General features: G+C 37.7%; 1 protein-coding gene across 5 annotated transcripts in view; it reads left to right on the forward strand.

Moving 5' to 3' along the window:
* The window catches only part of LOC149500200 (uncharacterized), a 109095-nt gene that overhangs the window by 73528 nt on the left and 19328 nt on the right, over positions 1-16239 (forward strand). The window contains exon 1 of one of the 5 annotated variants that reach the window (XM_089737747.1): positions 8965-9104. The exons of the other annotated variants lie outside the window; for them this stretch is intronic. Within the exon in view, the coding sequence (XP_089593873.1) occupies positions 9060-9104 (45 nt within the window). The 5' untranslated portion in view covers positions 8965-9059. Of the gene's footprint in view, positions 1-8964; positions 9105-16239 lie in introns of those variants that run through there. 5 annotated transcript variants of the gene reach the window in all.

Below are 16239 nucleotides of genomic sequence, written 5' to 3' on the forward strand. Positions count from 1 at the left end.
CCGTGACAATGGAAATAATTTAAAGACAAAATATTAAAGCTCTCGGTTTAATAATTTAAACTTAAATTAAATAATTTTAATTTAGAAATAGTTTTAAAATTAAACCGTAAAAGCGGTTTTAACTGTGTTTCCGAGTCGCGTAAACTGTAAAAAAAACACTGTCATTGGATATATTCAAGAGTATCACTAGTTCACGATAGACTTATTTTATTGTCATCCAGCTAATGATCTTGAAAGGAGAGAAGGGACCTTCAGCCCAGGGCCTGCTGTAATGTCCCAGAAATTGTATCTAAAAGCGCATTGCGGAAAATCACAACGATCGAAAATATAGGGATGTGCTCAGTTTCGAAGGCTAGTGGAGACATTTTAAAAAAATTACAAAAATCCTTCTAAAACAAGGAAGTGATTTGAACGTAAATCTTAACCGCGAAATTAACATTTGATGTTGAATACTCATAAATTATCATTTCATCGCCAACTGTAAGCCGGGAATCGGTCACAGTTCATCGCCACCTGTGAGCGATTCCCGACAATATTCAGATTCAGATAATATTCGACTTCAGAATTCAGGTAATCCTCCTATAAAACGGTATTTTACAACACGGTTCCACTCTAACCCGAAAAGAAAAAATCCCTTATAAAACGGTACTTATACAACACCATAACGAGATTTTTGTTTAAAATTAGTTAGAAAATTACATTATGCACTATGGACAGACAATATGTGGGAACAACCAGAATTTTACTGCTTATTTTATCTATAACTAGATGATGACCGAGCTTTGCTCGGTTTTTTTTTTGATAACGCCATCTTGTTGTGTCTTTAAAGCGGTTAGTTGCCCTCGGTTAAGAAAAATAGTATTATTATTCGCCCATAGATGTCGGGAAGAGTTAATTATTGAAAACACGAATAAAACAACATTTTCTGAAAATAAATCGTAGCTAGATCGATTTATCGCCCCCGAAATCCCTGTACACTAAATTTGATGAAAATCGTTGGAGCCGTTTCCGAGGTTCAGATTATATACATATATATTAATATACAAGAATTGCTCGTTTAAAGGTATAAAATAGGTAAAAAATACATACAGGCACAGTTGAGATGTTTCATTCAGAAAAATTACTCTTCTTTTTTTAATAGCTGCTATTCTCATCACGGTTTCGCACAACATGGGACCTTGTATCTACCATGTTATGTTATAGTATTATGGGTTACGTGTATCTGTCTCTGGGTTATCTGTAACTGACCCACAAACACAGCCCATTGAGTTTCTTGCCGTATCTTCTCAGTGGGCCGTGTTTTTGATGGTAGATTAGAAGAATTAGATGCGAAGCACGGCTCTTGCTAGGGCCAGTGCTAGCAACACCTGTTTGAGCCCGAGAGCTCACCTACTCGCTAGGGTAACGCTCATATAGCCTCTCAAGGCTATCAGCACAGGTAGGAAAAAAATGTAACTGAAAAAATGTAACTGTTATGGGAGCAGTTCTGAACATGCGTCCTTTCAAACTAGCGCCACGCCACTTGCCACTGGGCTACAAGTCTGATCACTCATAAAAATAGGTATTATAACAATATTGCTCAACCACGATTGCGTGCTTACACCAATGTTGGATAACATATTACGTTTACAGCAACCAATTGCAGTTGCATAAGGGAAGAACTGGCTGTTTAAATTAAACATTAATATTAAGTGAAAAACGCCATAATCGTTGAATCCTTTTCACGTAATAACACCAAGGGAACACAGTGATTTGAACTTAGATTCGAGACTGTATGTCTTGGATAGTGGTTACAATATATATTTTTTTAATAATGCCAGCTCTGAACCCTTTGCGCGTTTTTCGTAAACTAATAAAAAAACAACAATATCCAACGAAAACGTCATCAAATAGTTAACGATTTTTTTTATAAACAACAGGAACGTGATTCGATATTTAAACAGCCATCGAATTCAAATGTGCTTTATCTCTTTTTCTTATTGAAAAAAATCATTTTTTTGGATACACAGTAGATATAAAATGTTGTTAGAATTGTAAATTAAAATGTTCGTAATTATTATCGAATATTTTTGATCGGATTCCACAAAACAGAATTATTTGCTTCTTTTTCTTCCTCAGATACTGAATACGTGTAGATAAAAACTAAATTAAAATTTTGGGATTGTATACAAAAGGTAATTTCCTAGTAAAATTTAAAATGTGTGATTTAAGGTTTCGCCGAGTTGCAATAAACAAGATTGTTTCAACGTAATATTTATTATAACTTATTTGAAATTTAAATAGCCCAAGCAACTTACTTAGAACAATCTATCTCGTATTTTAATAACAGTGACTTAAATACGAAGTTGTCCTTTTTAAGTGATAGACAAATTTAAACTAAAACCTTCATGGTCCCACATTCGAGTTTATTTTTTCCCCCACAAAAACACATTCAAAATTCAAATCGCATTCTACGCTTCGATTAAAGGAATTTTAACCCGGATAAAAAATTACAAGAACTTTCGAACATAAATTCGGACGCTGTATAACGTTGCATAGGCACTCCTCCCTGGTGCGTTTCAATGAAAATGCAACTCACTAACACAACTTGCGTATTTGGTTTAATCGATTTTGCATTGAAAGCTTGAACCAAGAATTAATTCAGATATATAATGGTAATAGTAGAAACATACAGTTTTTAAAATACCACAATACCAGGAAATTGGCGTCATGATTCAAGCATTAGTTCGACAATCCAAAATACTGTCTCCTCTGTGAGAAATGACACTGGCAGTGATGTTAAAGCGTCTTGTGATTACTGGTAGGGCCTCTTCTGAGCCAGCAAAGGTAGGTACCACCAACCTGCCTATTTCTGCCGTGAATCAGTAATGTTTTCCAATTTGAACGGCAGAGCAACCTTTGTACTATAGAGCCCGTGAGCTCGGTCGCTCGGTAAATCTAGTAAGATCCCTCGAGTTCACTAGAATAAGTAGGAAATAAAAAGTAAGTACTATGGAAATGAAATTTAGAACTTATGTTTCACGGTTGATGACGGCATTTAGGTTGTTGATGTCTATGAGCCTATCCACTCAACACCAGGCGGGTCGTGAACTCGTTCATCCATTTAAGAAAAAACTCATCGACATAGAAGATAGTTTTTGCTTCGATGAATAGATACAGAAATGAAGGGGTTTTGTTGTGTTGAAAAGTGCGAAAATCGCAACGGCCGAACCCAGACCGATTATCGTAACAATACCTTAAGATAAACTCACCGACCAATATGGATGAGATGTGAAGGAACATAAACCTAGAAAGGTAAACAATTAGAATTAGCTCTAAACCCTAAAATCATAAATAGACCAAACGGTAAACTCCAATTAGGTATAGATACGCTAAAACCTACATTACGACAAGTGCAATGTTAACGAACAACCTGATTCACGGACATTGTTCCGTCCACCTCGATCTTGAAATAACGATACAAACGGAACTATAAATCAAGCCATTGTACACTAAGCTTTGTGCCCATCACGTACAATTGAGACAATACCTATCGCTCGATTAGCAAACGTCACGTTTCTTTAAAGACTAATTCATTTAGCGCTACACGAATGTTTTGTGCTGTTTTTCTTTTGGCTTCGAAAGGAATTTCAGCTGATGGAAGTCAAGAGCGAAATCGAATCTGAGCTATTCAAAGTAGCGCATTTGGACAATAGGGCGTTTCTGACCATAGGCCGTTTTTGACATGCAAAATTGACAATAAATGTGTTATCACAGCAACTCTCTAGGTCCTTATACTGAATATTCTTTCATTGGAACTGAAAGAGCTAGGGAGCCCCTTGGATCTCCCGCTTCCTCGATCCCCCTTCAAGCCTGAACTCTTTTCAGAGTGACCTATCGACATGACGGATCTAGTGAATTATTATAACTTATATATTATGCAGTCGGCCTAAAGTAGTTCGAAACAAAACATTTGACTGAAAATGAGGCTTTAAAAACATAGTATCTGATATTTTGTTAAATTTCTCTACGATTCTTGTTGTTGTATCATAAACATTTCTTTTATGAGTTGCTAATTTATTTGAAGAATAATCCTACCGCGTACAAACACATTATTCGGATTCATAAGCATCTAATTTGCCTCGGTCGCGTTTTAAAGCTAGGTATTACCTAATAAATCCCATAAAAATAAACACAAGGAAAGGGGGCACAGGAAGTATCATTTATCGCTCTTCGAAGTAACGGTCTGGGTTGAGGAGAGATGTTTTTAGAACCATTCAAACTTGACACATGTGCGTAATGGGAACCATGTGTGAACGTTCCCAAGATTATTGACTTACAATGCGCTCGGAGTTCATATATCGATTTTAATGCAATTAAGATTAATTTATTGTAGGGGCCCAATTTAGATTAATTTACTGGTGTTAGAGGGTAAAGTGGGTATGCACGTGTAGATAACGCTACCTTGTCTATTTCTGCCGCGAAATACTAAAGAGTCCCAATTCGAAAGTAGTGACAACCGTTCTACCATTGTGACATGAGGCCTACCTCACGTCTCAAGGCTCTCGCTGTGATGATTAGGTAGCTCGTTCACCTGACTATGTTTAAAAAAACAAAAGAATATTAAAATAGATTGAAACTTTTATTACGTATAAAATTGACATTTAATTGTATATTTTTGGTTTTATTACACGTCCTTTACAGGAGGGTTTTAGTGATGAGAACCGTTAGTAATGAGAAAGGGCGTTTAATGCGTTCCAGTTTGAGGAATATGCCGGCGATTGTAATTAAATTTCACGCCATGGTATTGAATGGCTGCTTATTTACCACCAAGCAGACCCGCAGTCAAAACAGCACAATAAATATATGTATAGGGTAACGTAGAATTGTGTTTTTTTTTTTTTGTTGCTTAGATGGGTGGACGAGCTCACAGCCCACCTGGTGTTAAGTGGTTATTGGAGCCCATAGACATCCACTACGTAAATGCGCCACCCACCTTGAGATATAAGTTCTAAGGTCTGAAGTATAGTTACAACGGTTGCCCCACCCTTCAAACCGAAACGCATTACTGCTTCACGGCAGAAATAGGCAGGGAAAATTTTTCTATTCATTTATTTATTCTACTCATTTTATAAATCATGTTTATGTGCAGAATGTTAAACTGGCTAGGCTGAAGTCCATGGGCGACGGTAACCACTCACCATCAGGTGGGCCGTATGCTCGTCTGACTACAAAGGCAAAAAAAAACACTGAATGTTTTCGAATTATAGAAAAAACGTTAACTATTTTTCGCAACATCAACAGCTAATCAAAAAATATTTCCATACAACAGTCATTCGAAATTTAAATTGCATTTATTAAATCTTTTTTATCTTCCCTACCTAAGCTGATAACCTTGAGAGGCTAAATCAGCTTCTCCTTGACGTGTAGGTGGGCTCACGGGGCTCAAACCGGGTGTGTTGCTAACACTGGCCCTAGCAAGAGCAGTGCTTCGCAGAATCTACCACCGGATGGGAAACGCGACCCACTGAGAAGATCCGGCGAGAAAATCAGTGGGCCGTGTCTATGGGTTAAATAATTAACTCTTCGAGCCCTTCGTCGCAAGCATCGGGTTCGACGAGGACGGTAACCGGTGAAAACTTTAAGTCTCAATACTTCCCATGAAACATTCTCGTAAACTGAACATTCCAGTGAACTCTAATAATTCCATGGGACGGAAACATTAATCAAAACCGCAGTACTATTTCCAATGCACGGCAATGTGTGCATTGTTACCCGTACGATTTGTTCTCGATTCTAACTGAACACGATACGTTTTTAAATTAAATTATCTCATGATTCATCTGATATTAAAAGATTAGCGAATCTAATTGATATGACAACGTTAATGCCGCCATCCATCTTGAGACGTGATCCTTGAGGCGTCAAGTGTGTTGTATGACAACTATCCCACCCTCTAAACTGGAAGGCATATCTGCTTCATCGTAGAACTGAACAGCTGTTTATTTACATCATTTAATAAGCCGACAACTTACTTGTAAAATTAAGAGAATATCCAATTTACTTGCCTTTATACTGTACTATAAATCTTATCGAAAATCGCATAAACATTAATTATTAATTCTGATTTAAGAATGTCAAATAACTTCAAAAAATGTAACTAAAAAACTCCATTAACGATTAATCAGAACACTATGGTAGCTAGTTGTAGATTAAAATTTATTCCTAATTATTGTACACTTGGTAGGGGCGTCGGGGTCATTTAACTCTGTATAGTTGAGTTGTGTTTATAAATAAACGGTTTTGGCTGCATTTTAGGTGCTTCAGGAATTCATTTGATGTTCTGTTATTTCGTAATATCGAACTATGAATACACTAGCTGAATCAACAGTATGGCTAGATCCATCGCTGATTTCCATGATGATCAATTAGGTACGCAAAAATTTGATCAGTTTTGTAACTCGAAAAAATAATTAGAGCATTTAAAACTTCATTACGTTTCTTAGATGGGTGGACGAGCTCACAGCCCACCTGGTGTTAAGTGGTTACTGAAGCCCATAGACATCTACGACGTAAATGCGCCACCCACCTTGATATATAAGTTCTAAGGTCTCAAGTATAGTTACAACGGCTGCCCCACTCTTCAAACCGAACGCATTACTGCTTCACGGCAGGAATAGGCAGGATGGTGGTACCTACCCGTGCGGACTCACAAGAGGTCCTACCACCATTAAACTTGTTTTTTGTTTTTGCTATATGACTACACGAGCTCATAGCCCACCTGATGTTGATTGGTTTCCGAAGACGTTAACAACGAAAAAGCTACCATCCAACTAGGAACGTGAGTTGTAAGTCTCAGGTTTACAGTACGACGGCTGCCCCACTCTTCACACCGAAACGCATCACTGTTTCACGGCAGAGATGTATACGGTAGTTGGTATGTCTTTCCCTGCGGACTCTTTTTTTGTTTCTTCTACCTATTCACTGGTAGCCTAGTATTCCAGCTACGCTTGGACGGGTAGGTTAGCTCACGGGCTCAACTTGAAACAATTTGCAAACACTAGCAAGACACTAGCAGTGCTTCACAGAATCTACCATCGGATTGGAGTCGCGTGCGAGCTCCACGAAACGTCCTACCACCAGTAATATTTATTTATTTGATTTGTTTCACAATTCAGTCTTCTTATTAGCCTTGTTGGCTCGTAGCCGCCCTGACTACTGCACTTGGAACCCGGCTTCGATTCCCAGTCATAATTTATATCTATCTGTACTTGTCTAGTAATTGTGACATTCACAACAGAAAATCATATTGCATCGTTTAGGCGAGCGATTTGAAATAAAAATAATTTAAGCTATTGCACAGCTTTTATCGCGGGCTTTGAGCGCGGCAAACGAATCAAGAAATTCCGTAACGAAAATAAAACCTAACACATTGACTCGTTGCGCTTGTGTAGTGTTTGTGAATAAACGTGCGGCGTGACGTCGCACTGCATGCGCATAATGAAAAGTCTGCCCATCTCTCTCGCACGGTCTAGCTTATGAGTGTGAACGGGACAGTTAATGTTTTGCTTTTGTTAATGTTTATAAATATAGCGTGGTTATATTTAATTATTGTTTTAATATTAAATTATTATTGTCTTAATATAATTGCATAAGTTGATAAAAAATGCTATGCAATAGCTTTACCGCGGTGTTTTATTATTTGCTACGAACTCGGAAGATCATATTAGTCACTGTCGCATGGACATCGGGTACATCCCTTCATACTTTATTGGGAGATTAAAACATAACAAAGTTTTCATTCATGTGTACGGTCCGCAAAAAAAAACAAACAGCCAAGAGATAAAAAAATAATAAAAATACATTTGCTTCATACATTGCTATAAAAAATGTTTATCTTTATTACAATGCGTACGATGTTTTAAAGACTGGCTGTTACCGTTCATTGATGACTTGAGTGTAAACATTCATTAGTCATTTGCTATATCAAAACAGCGGTTGTTATTAAACAATAAAAGTTAAGGTCGCTTCACATGCGATCCCATTAATTAAATCAACTTCGAACGAGCTCGCGTGCACCCGGAGACTAAAGTCTATGTGTCAATTGCTGTTGATGGTATTCCAACATCGTGGCAGTCATTATTGAACATGGCGACGTATTTTATTCATAAAAAAATGATTCCTGTCTGCGGGATTTGAACACAGGCACACCCGCATCGCTGGTTACGGATTCACCGGGTGTCTTATCCTTTAGGCCACGACGACTTCAGTTACTTAAGATAAACAAGTTTGAAGTTTCACGTAGGCATGTTTTGGTAATAATTTACTGTGTAGAACAGTGTTTCCCAACGTGGGGGTCACGCCCCACAAGGGGGCAATTTGATAGTTAGAGGGGGCTATCGCACTAAATTAGCATAGAAAAAAAGAAAATCTGTATCAATATTATTTTGGATTTGATTGTCAGTTTTTTATTATATGTTTTAGAAATGTTACTGTGGGGCATGGCAAAAAAAGTTGAGAAACACTGGTGTAGAGTAAAATACACGAGGGATATGTTGATTTAACAATAGAGCGTTAGAGATGGACTTGTTTTTAGGAACAGCACACGCAAAGCATTTATTTAATCTATTTTGTTGTAATTAAAAGGGCGACTAATCAACAAATTTTAACGATAACCAAAAAAGAATTTATGAAATATAAAGAAAGACACCATACGTACATACTTGGACAAAGGTTAATAATATTCATTCGGCTACGTCTTATTATGGCTTCCTCCTAAATCCACGGCGGCTATTCTCTGAGTCATTACGGAGTGCCAACCATCACTCCGGCGTTATCTTAGCGATCATGATAGCAAAGTGCCGAACCAAAGTAACTGGCCACCAATAAATCGAAACAAACTAGTGACAAAAACGAATGCAAACATCATAGAGATTAGATCGAAAGATAAACAGACAAAACGTTACGAACAGAGAGTTACGTGTATGTATTTTTCATAGAAATAAAATCGATATGTGAATGTATTATGTACGTGAGTCATTATCGGTCGGTGTTCGGAACTAGTCTGTAGTGTTGCGATTATGGACTCAATCAATATTCTGAAGTGGTTTTTCGAGAAAATAAATGTGAGTAATTTTTTTTGGTAGTTCGTCGTTTGCCAAATTTTTTGACCTACCCTCAAAAATTAGTGCGCGGTTAAGCCCGACCGATTCCATTAAATCTTAATTTAACGGTATAATATAGCGGTATGGCAAACTGTGAGACTGCGCGTATAATTACCACCGTCCTGCCTATTTCTGCCGCAAAGCAATGGTCCATTGCGGTTTAAAGAATGGAGCAGCCGTTGTTGACCACAAATCAGTTATTCGCTTAGTACAAGTACGTCAATAACACAGGAATATTTAGCGTTGGACTTCATAAAATGACTCTCTTTGTTTAGTTCGATACTAAATCCGGTCATAGTCACTTTAATAAAAAAAGATCTTGTTACCCACAAAAAAAAGTTATGTATGAGCACATACAATGTGAACAATGTGAATTATTATGGGCCATTAGTACCAGTACGCAGTGTGAGATGTGGAAGGGGTAGTAAGATTGTACTAACGGGTTAGTAGCAGAAGGAAGTGATAGTAGGAAGCGGTTCCGGATAATATGGCTCTGCTCCGGTAGCGGGAGGTACGATGGTAAAAATGAGGTGATCGGATTATCTCAAAATATTCCTGTCAGTAGTTTCCCGTGGAAGTCATTTAATGCTTAATGCTCTTTGAATTAAAAGCAAAATTAAGTTAATTTGAAAGCGGCTAAATTTCTTGTACAATTGACTACATTACTACAATTTTTCTAATGAAATACTCAACAAATGTTCACGATTGACTTCCACGGTGAAGGAATAACATCGTGTAATAAAAATGAAACCCGCAAAAATTATAATTTGCGTAATTACTGGTGGTAGGACTTCTTGTGAGTCCGCGCGGATGGGTACCACCACCCTGCCTATTTCTGCCGTGAAGCAGTAATGCGTTTCGGTTTGAAGGGTGGGGCAGCCGTTGTAACAATACATGAGACCTTAGAACTTGTATCTCAAGGTGGGTGGCGCATTTACGTTGTGGATGTCTATGGGCTCCAGTAACCACTTAACACCAGGTGGGCTGTGAGCTCGTCCACCCATCTAAGCAATAAAAAAAAAAAAAACATTAATTTCTTTAAATGAATCATACTTATCCGTGACTCGCAGTAGCGTTGTTTATTTAAAGTAATTTATTTAAATTATTTCGCAATTAGTAGTCGACACGACATATTTGTGATCATTATTGATGATTACATTATTGATGTTGTCAATTACTATTATTAATTAATTAGCTGAAAATGACAGACTAACTCACGGCTTAGCCTTAGAATATGGTTAAACTTACACTTCGACACACCTTACTTACACAAATCTCAGAAATGTTTAGCGGCAGACATTGGGAGGACGGTTGTGCAAACCCATGCTCTCTCGTAATATACGGTACCTAAAGTATGGGAACCAGTTTAATAGATATTTGAATTTTAAGGTTACCTTAGATACGGTTTTTATAGTGAAAGTATTTGCAAGACATGGCCCTTGTTCTATAACTTAACCATCCCACTACTTCGAAGATCGAAATTATTGTTTAGATGGCTGGACGAATTCGCGGCATAACTGCTGTTAAGTGGTAGCGTAGATAGCGTCACTTTGACGCATGAGGTCTAAATCTCAAATAAAACCACATGACTGCTACGTGGTTCAACCAGCCAGGGTGGTGGTACATATCCGTGCGGGCTTATAATACCTGTCATCTTTAAATCGATAATACTAATGATGTACGCTGATATGGTATCTTTAGACTATCAGCTTAGGTAGGAAAAAATAATAATAAAAAAAAAACACTTTTAGACCAGGTGGTCAATACACATGAACAAATACAGCTGACCTCGGATACTTGTGCGAATACACGCAAACGTACTGACTAACACCGAAAAAGTAGCCCGAAGCTCGCGCTAAAAAAATGTCAGCGCCAAAGTGAAAAAATATGTAAAAAAAACAAAAGAATGCGAATATTAAAATGGATGGTATACAGCGCCATCTAGCGTCAGTGGAATGTAAACGCTGAGGCTTCATTGTGATCAAGTCGAAACATCCAAGGAATAAAATTGTAAATTATATTTAGGAAAGGCTGAGTGACAATGTTACAATAATCGAAATATCGAGAAAGAATGAGATTAGAGCTTCTCAGTATTATTGAATACGATTGATAAATAAACATTTTTTTATAATTATTTATTTGTATTTATTTATTTATTTATGTACACACAGAAAAAAAGACATAGGACAGAGTAATAGGAAAATTATGTACAAAGGCACTGCTTATTTCTTTAAGAAATCTCTTCCGGCAGACCTGCGAGAGGATAATGAGAATAATAATAAAAAGTGATAAGTGTGTGTAGAACAAATAACACATAATTAATAGCATGCGAAAAAAAAACAACCCATGAAACTTACTTCGAACGACCTCGTGGTTGGAAACCACGAAATGTCGCGCCAGCCTTCAGGTCTTCTCGAACGTAGCGAGAAATATGCACAAAAAACTACACAGAAAACCTTGATGAACTGGTTCTTTCAATGAAATCAATGCATTAGATTTTTGTGATTTGAATTTGTGATGGAAATATATCGATTTCGTAATACGTACACCTAAAATATATATGAGTAAGATTGCTTCGAGATATGATAGTGTTTTTTGTTGGTCCTTGTGTCCCGAAGTAGCCGAGTGTTATAATAGTGTAGCTTTTAAAAGAGAATTTCGTTTGATTGTGAGTAACTACCGTCGTTTTTATGAACGTGGCCAATGCCGGGAGTACATCCGTGCTGCTGCCTAACTCGAGGTAATTTATTTACCTTTTTTTAATTCCTACCTAAGCTTACCAAGATACCCTTGAGGCTATTTCAGCATAACCTTAATTAGTAGGTGAGCTCACTGGGCTCAAACCTGACGACGTTGCTAACACGGACCCTAGCAAGAGCCGTACTTCGCAGAATCTACCACCGGATCGGAAACGCGACCCACTGAGAAGATCCGGCGAGAAACTCAGTGGGCTGTTATTTCCCCAGTAGTAATAGCCTTCACAAGTTGTCTCCACTTCGCTATGTCTTGCGGTTGCCCCTTAACATCGCTCGTTCCATTTCCTACCGCCGACTAATTCTAAAAATCCGAAACGTGTTTGATTATTATACCTAGAATTTAATTTCAAGACTGGTTAAACGGCCGTGGTGAGCACAACATCAACATTCCTAAAATGCTAATTCAAAATCGTTTATACCGGTTGGATGTCATCTTACATTTTTGCCGAAAGTCGAAATGAATTCTACCACCGGTTCCAAGAAGAGTCAAAGTCCTGATAAGAACCGGCAAAATACAGACAACATAACAACAATATAAAACAAAAATAAATATAAACAGATTTACATTGTACAGTAAGCTAAAGGTCAAAGACTAAAGGTAAAGGTCCTTTTGCGATCCCTCACTCGCACACAAATCACTTTATTACACCCTTTTTTGGGCTACCTATCTGCCAGTAGCCTCGATGGACTATTCTGGCTTCAACTTGACTGGTAGGTGAGCTCACGGGGCTCAGCCTGAGAGACTATGCTAGCTTCCCTTGCGAGAGCGGTGCTTCGCTGAATCTACCACCGGAACGGAATCGCGATCCACCGAAAATATCCGGCGAGAAACTCAACTAGTTAACAACACGAAAGTTTCTTGGCGATTTCCTTAAATCTACAAACTGAACCTCTTTTAAGGTTTGTTTATAATGTAGCCCTCTAAAAGAATTAGTCATTCGCTTAAATCGAGCCGCTATTAACCCTTTCGCAAAGTACTTCGCTGGAAACGGAGCTCCGTGCTGAAAGTGGACACAAAACCTATCGTGTACAGGCGGTATTTTATGACGCATGACTATAGTCACCGATAGTAGCGAAAGGGTTAAGGGACTTAGTAAACGAAGTCAATTCAACATTGACCAAAAAAAAGGATCTGAGTTTTTTTATTCGATTCATGTATGCCATGCTATGTAGTAGTAGCGATTAGATGGACAAAAACCCACTGAGTTTCTCGCCGCATCTTCTCAGTGGGTCGCGATTCCGATCCGATAGTAGATTCTGCGAAGCACTGCTCTTGCTAGAACTAGTGTTAACAAATTCTCTCAGGTTGAGTCCGTGCGCTCACCTACCCGTCCGCGCGAAGTTTGAATGGCCCCTTAGGCTACCAACGATTAGGTAGAGAGAAAATGTACAGAAAGACCATTGATATTGAGCGTTACACTTCAAAACGAACGACCCGTCAATACCAAGATCGAGATTGCTTGGTAGCGTGGTATCACCCTATTTTCTTCTTACATACTTTTATTCTGGCTTCACCGGATATACGGCCAATTGACCACGAGTAATGTCAAAAATAAGGTGCATGGCTGTAAATTGGCTAGTGATTACAGTGTACTTAGTGCGAGTTTTTAACGTTCTCGATAGCGTAAAAGTTAACTCAAATTTGTATGTAGTTGGAACAGCGCCCCTAACAGCAAACGTACGCAAACGTTTCAACTCCATTCAAATTTGAGTTAACTTTTACACTAACGAGAACATTAAAAAACTCGCAGTAAGCACACCAAACGTGACTTTTATAAGGGTTTCCCAGAAACGATAAGAATCAGAGTATTTTCTATCTGTTTCAATTAAAACTATGCACGTAATTAGTGGTTTTTTGCCATTAAAAACACAAAAGTTTTAAGCTTTATAGACGTATTTCGTTTCTTGACTGAATTGCGCAGAAACCTGACAATATTATACATGATTAGAATGTCAGCGACTAGACGGACATTAAAACTTCACTTCACAGAAAGAGTAGATTAAAAAAACGCTATCACAAGCTGAGGTTACATAATAAACCTGTTTTTATTCGTTCCCAGAGGAAGTTGTTAAGTCACGATTGACTATGCAACACACCCACAAAGCGGGTCGGCGACCGCTTCGTGTAATTTCCACCTAAAAGGTATTGATATTTGATATTTACCATGCACTGGAAAAATAGTCAAACAAACACGTCACACACGTGTCCGTGTTTCTGTGCATACACAATCAAAATTTGCTCAACACTATTGTTAACGGTTACTTTTGATGTATTTTGTATGCAAAATCATAGGGCCCACTGTATGTCATTAACTAAAATAACTAACTGACAAAAATAAGCCATTATCATTCGAAAAAACCTTTATTTAATACGTACATACATAGTCAACGGTCGAAACAGAAATCTCAATAGTAAAAGTAACCTATGAACTACGGCAAAAAAATTCGAATTGAAGCAGAAATTAGCGCATTCTTGAGCGGATGATAATCAGTCCTGTTCCGAAATAGTCATGGATTCTGGTGTAATGGCCGGTATATCTGTTTCACAATCGGGAATTCGACCTTAATGTTTCCTTAAATAATATCTTGCATCTTTTTCTTTTTCTCTACATTATCTCACTAGGTGGGGTCGGCACAGCTAATTTTTCTCTTCCATTCTCTTCTATCAACCGTCATCTCAACGCTCACTCCTCTCTCATATCACACACTCATTCACACACTCCATCCACGTCTTCTTCGGTCGACTTCTTCCCCCTCTACCATGCACTACCATTTCCATACATCTCCTAATCATATGCATCTTCTCTTCACGCATCACATGTCCACACCACGCTAACCGTCCGCTCTTTAATTTGTCGATTACCGAGGCTCCTTTCACACTTCCGCTGATATAATCATTCTTTATCTTGTCCATTCTTCGACGGCCGTCTGGTGTAGTGGTAAGTGACATGGTCACTACACAAGGGGGTCGCGGGTTTGAATCCTACCAAGGGAAGATATTTGTATGATAAATATTATATAAAATGTCTTTTCCAGGGTTATGAATGTATATTAAATATATGTATGTGTATAATAAAAATCTTACATTTATTTCCGTTATTTGGTACCTGTAATACAAGTTTTTTACGAACTTACTACGGGACCAGTTAACTTGGGGTGATTGTTAATATATATTTATTTATTATTTATTCTTGTTACTCCACCCATCCATCTCGATATTCGTATCTGTGCCGCATGCACTCCTCTTTCATGTTTTACTTTCGTTGCCCAACATTCAGATCCATACAGCACAGATAATACCTCGCATAACAAAATATTGTCCTATAGCTCGTAAGGTTCTATCGTACTGGGCTCTCCGCTTACATAGATGTACTTAATCCGCGCCACCTTTACCTTAACTTAACCGGTATACTGGTTTTATAAAGCGGCTGCTATCCGTTCGCGTCTTCTCAATCGAAATAACTACAGTTTTATTGCACTAACATTACAGGTAACTCTCTTACAAAAGAAAAAAAAAATCCACAAAACCCTCGTCACTCCTACAACACGATGACGAACAAAAATCTTGTTTAAAATTATGCGCTCCTAAAAGAGTCACGATTTCATTTCCCTCCGGCCATCAGAAGAATCCTCCCACATTGAATACTAATTGGAATATTTTCCACTGGAATACTTATCTAAATAATGTGTCAATGTTTCAACTTATCCAAAAAAACACAGGTAAACAGAACGTTAATTTAAATATCTTTGAAGCTACAGCTTCTAGCCTTCGATGATGCTTATTCGAACAAAACTCTTTTCCAGTGTACAACAGACATTAGCTTAATTTCGTTGTGCCACCTCTGACAACATCTATGCATAGATTAAATTAAAACAAGACATTTGGTTTTTTTTTTCCAAGAACCAGTCTCCGATGTGTTTGAAAAACATGTTATAACTAATTCCGGAATCATCATTGATCAAGCTAAAATAATCATTCTCTATATTGAGATAAAGTCTAAAATCGTAAATAATACATGAAGCGTGTACTCAACTCCGCTTAACAACTTAGGTTGAATGACATAATTATAAAAACGAATCTTAGATTCAATTTTTAAATATAAATCCTACTTACATTGATTTAAATAGAATAATAGAACATTCACTAGTTAATACAATATTCAAATGACGATTCAAATAAGATAATCAGTTGTCTGTTACTACGAAAACGGTGGAATACAGTAAAAGCTCCTTATTCGGACTTCCTTCATACGCGCTTTCACAATTCGCGGATTAAAAAATGCGACCCAAATTTTTTTTTTATTGCTTATATGGGTGGACGAGCTCACAGCCCACCTGTT

This window comes from Bombyx mandarina, chromosome 23 (assembly GCF_030267445.1).
Source record: "Bombyx mandarina strain Sakado chromosome 23, ASM3026744v2".
Classification (NCBI taxonomy): Eukaryota; Metazoa; Arthropoda; class Insecta; order Lepidoptera; family Bombycidae; genus Bombyx; species Bombyx mandarina.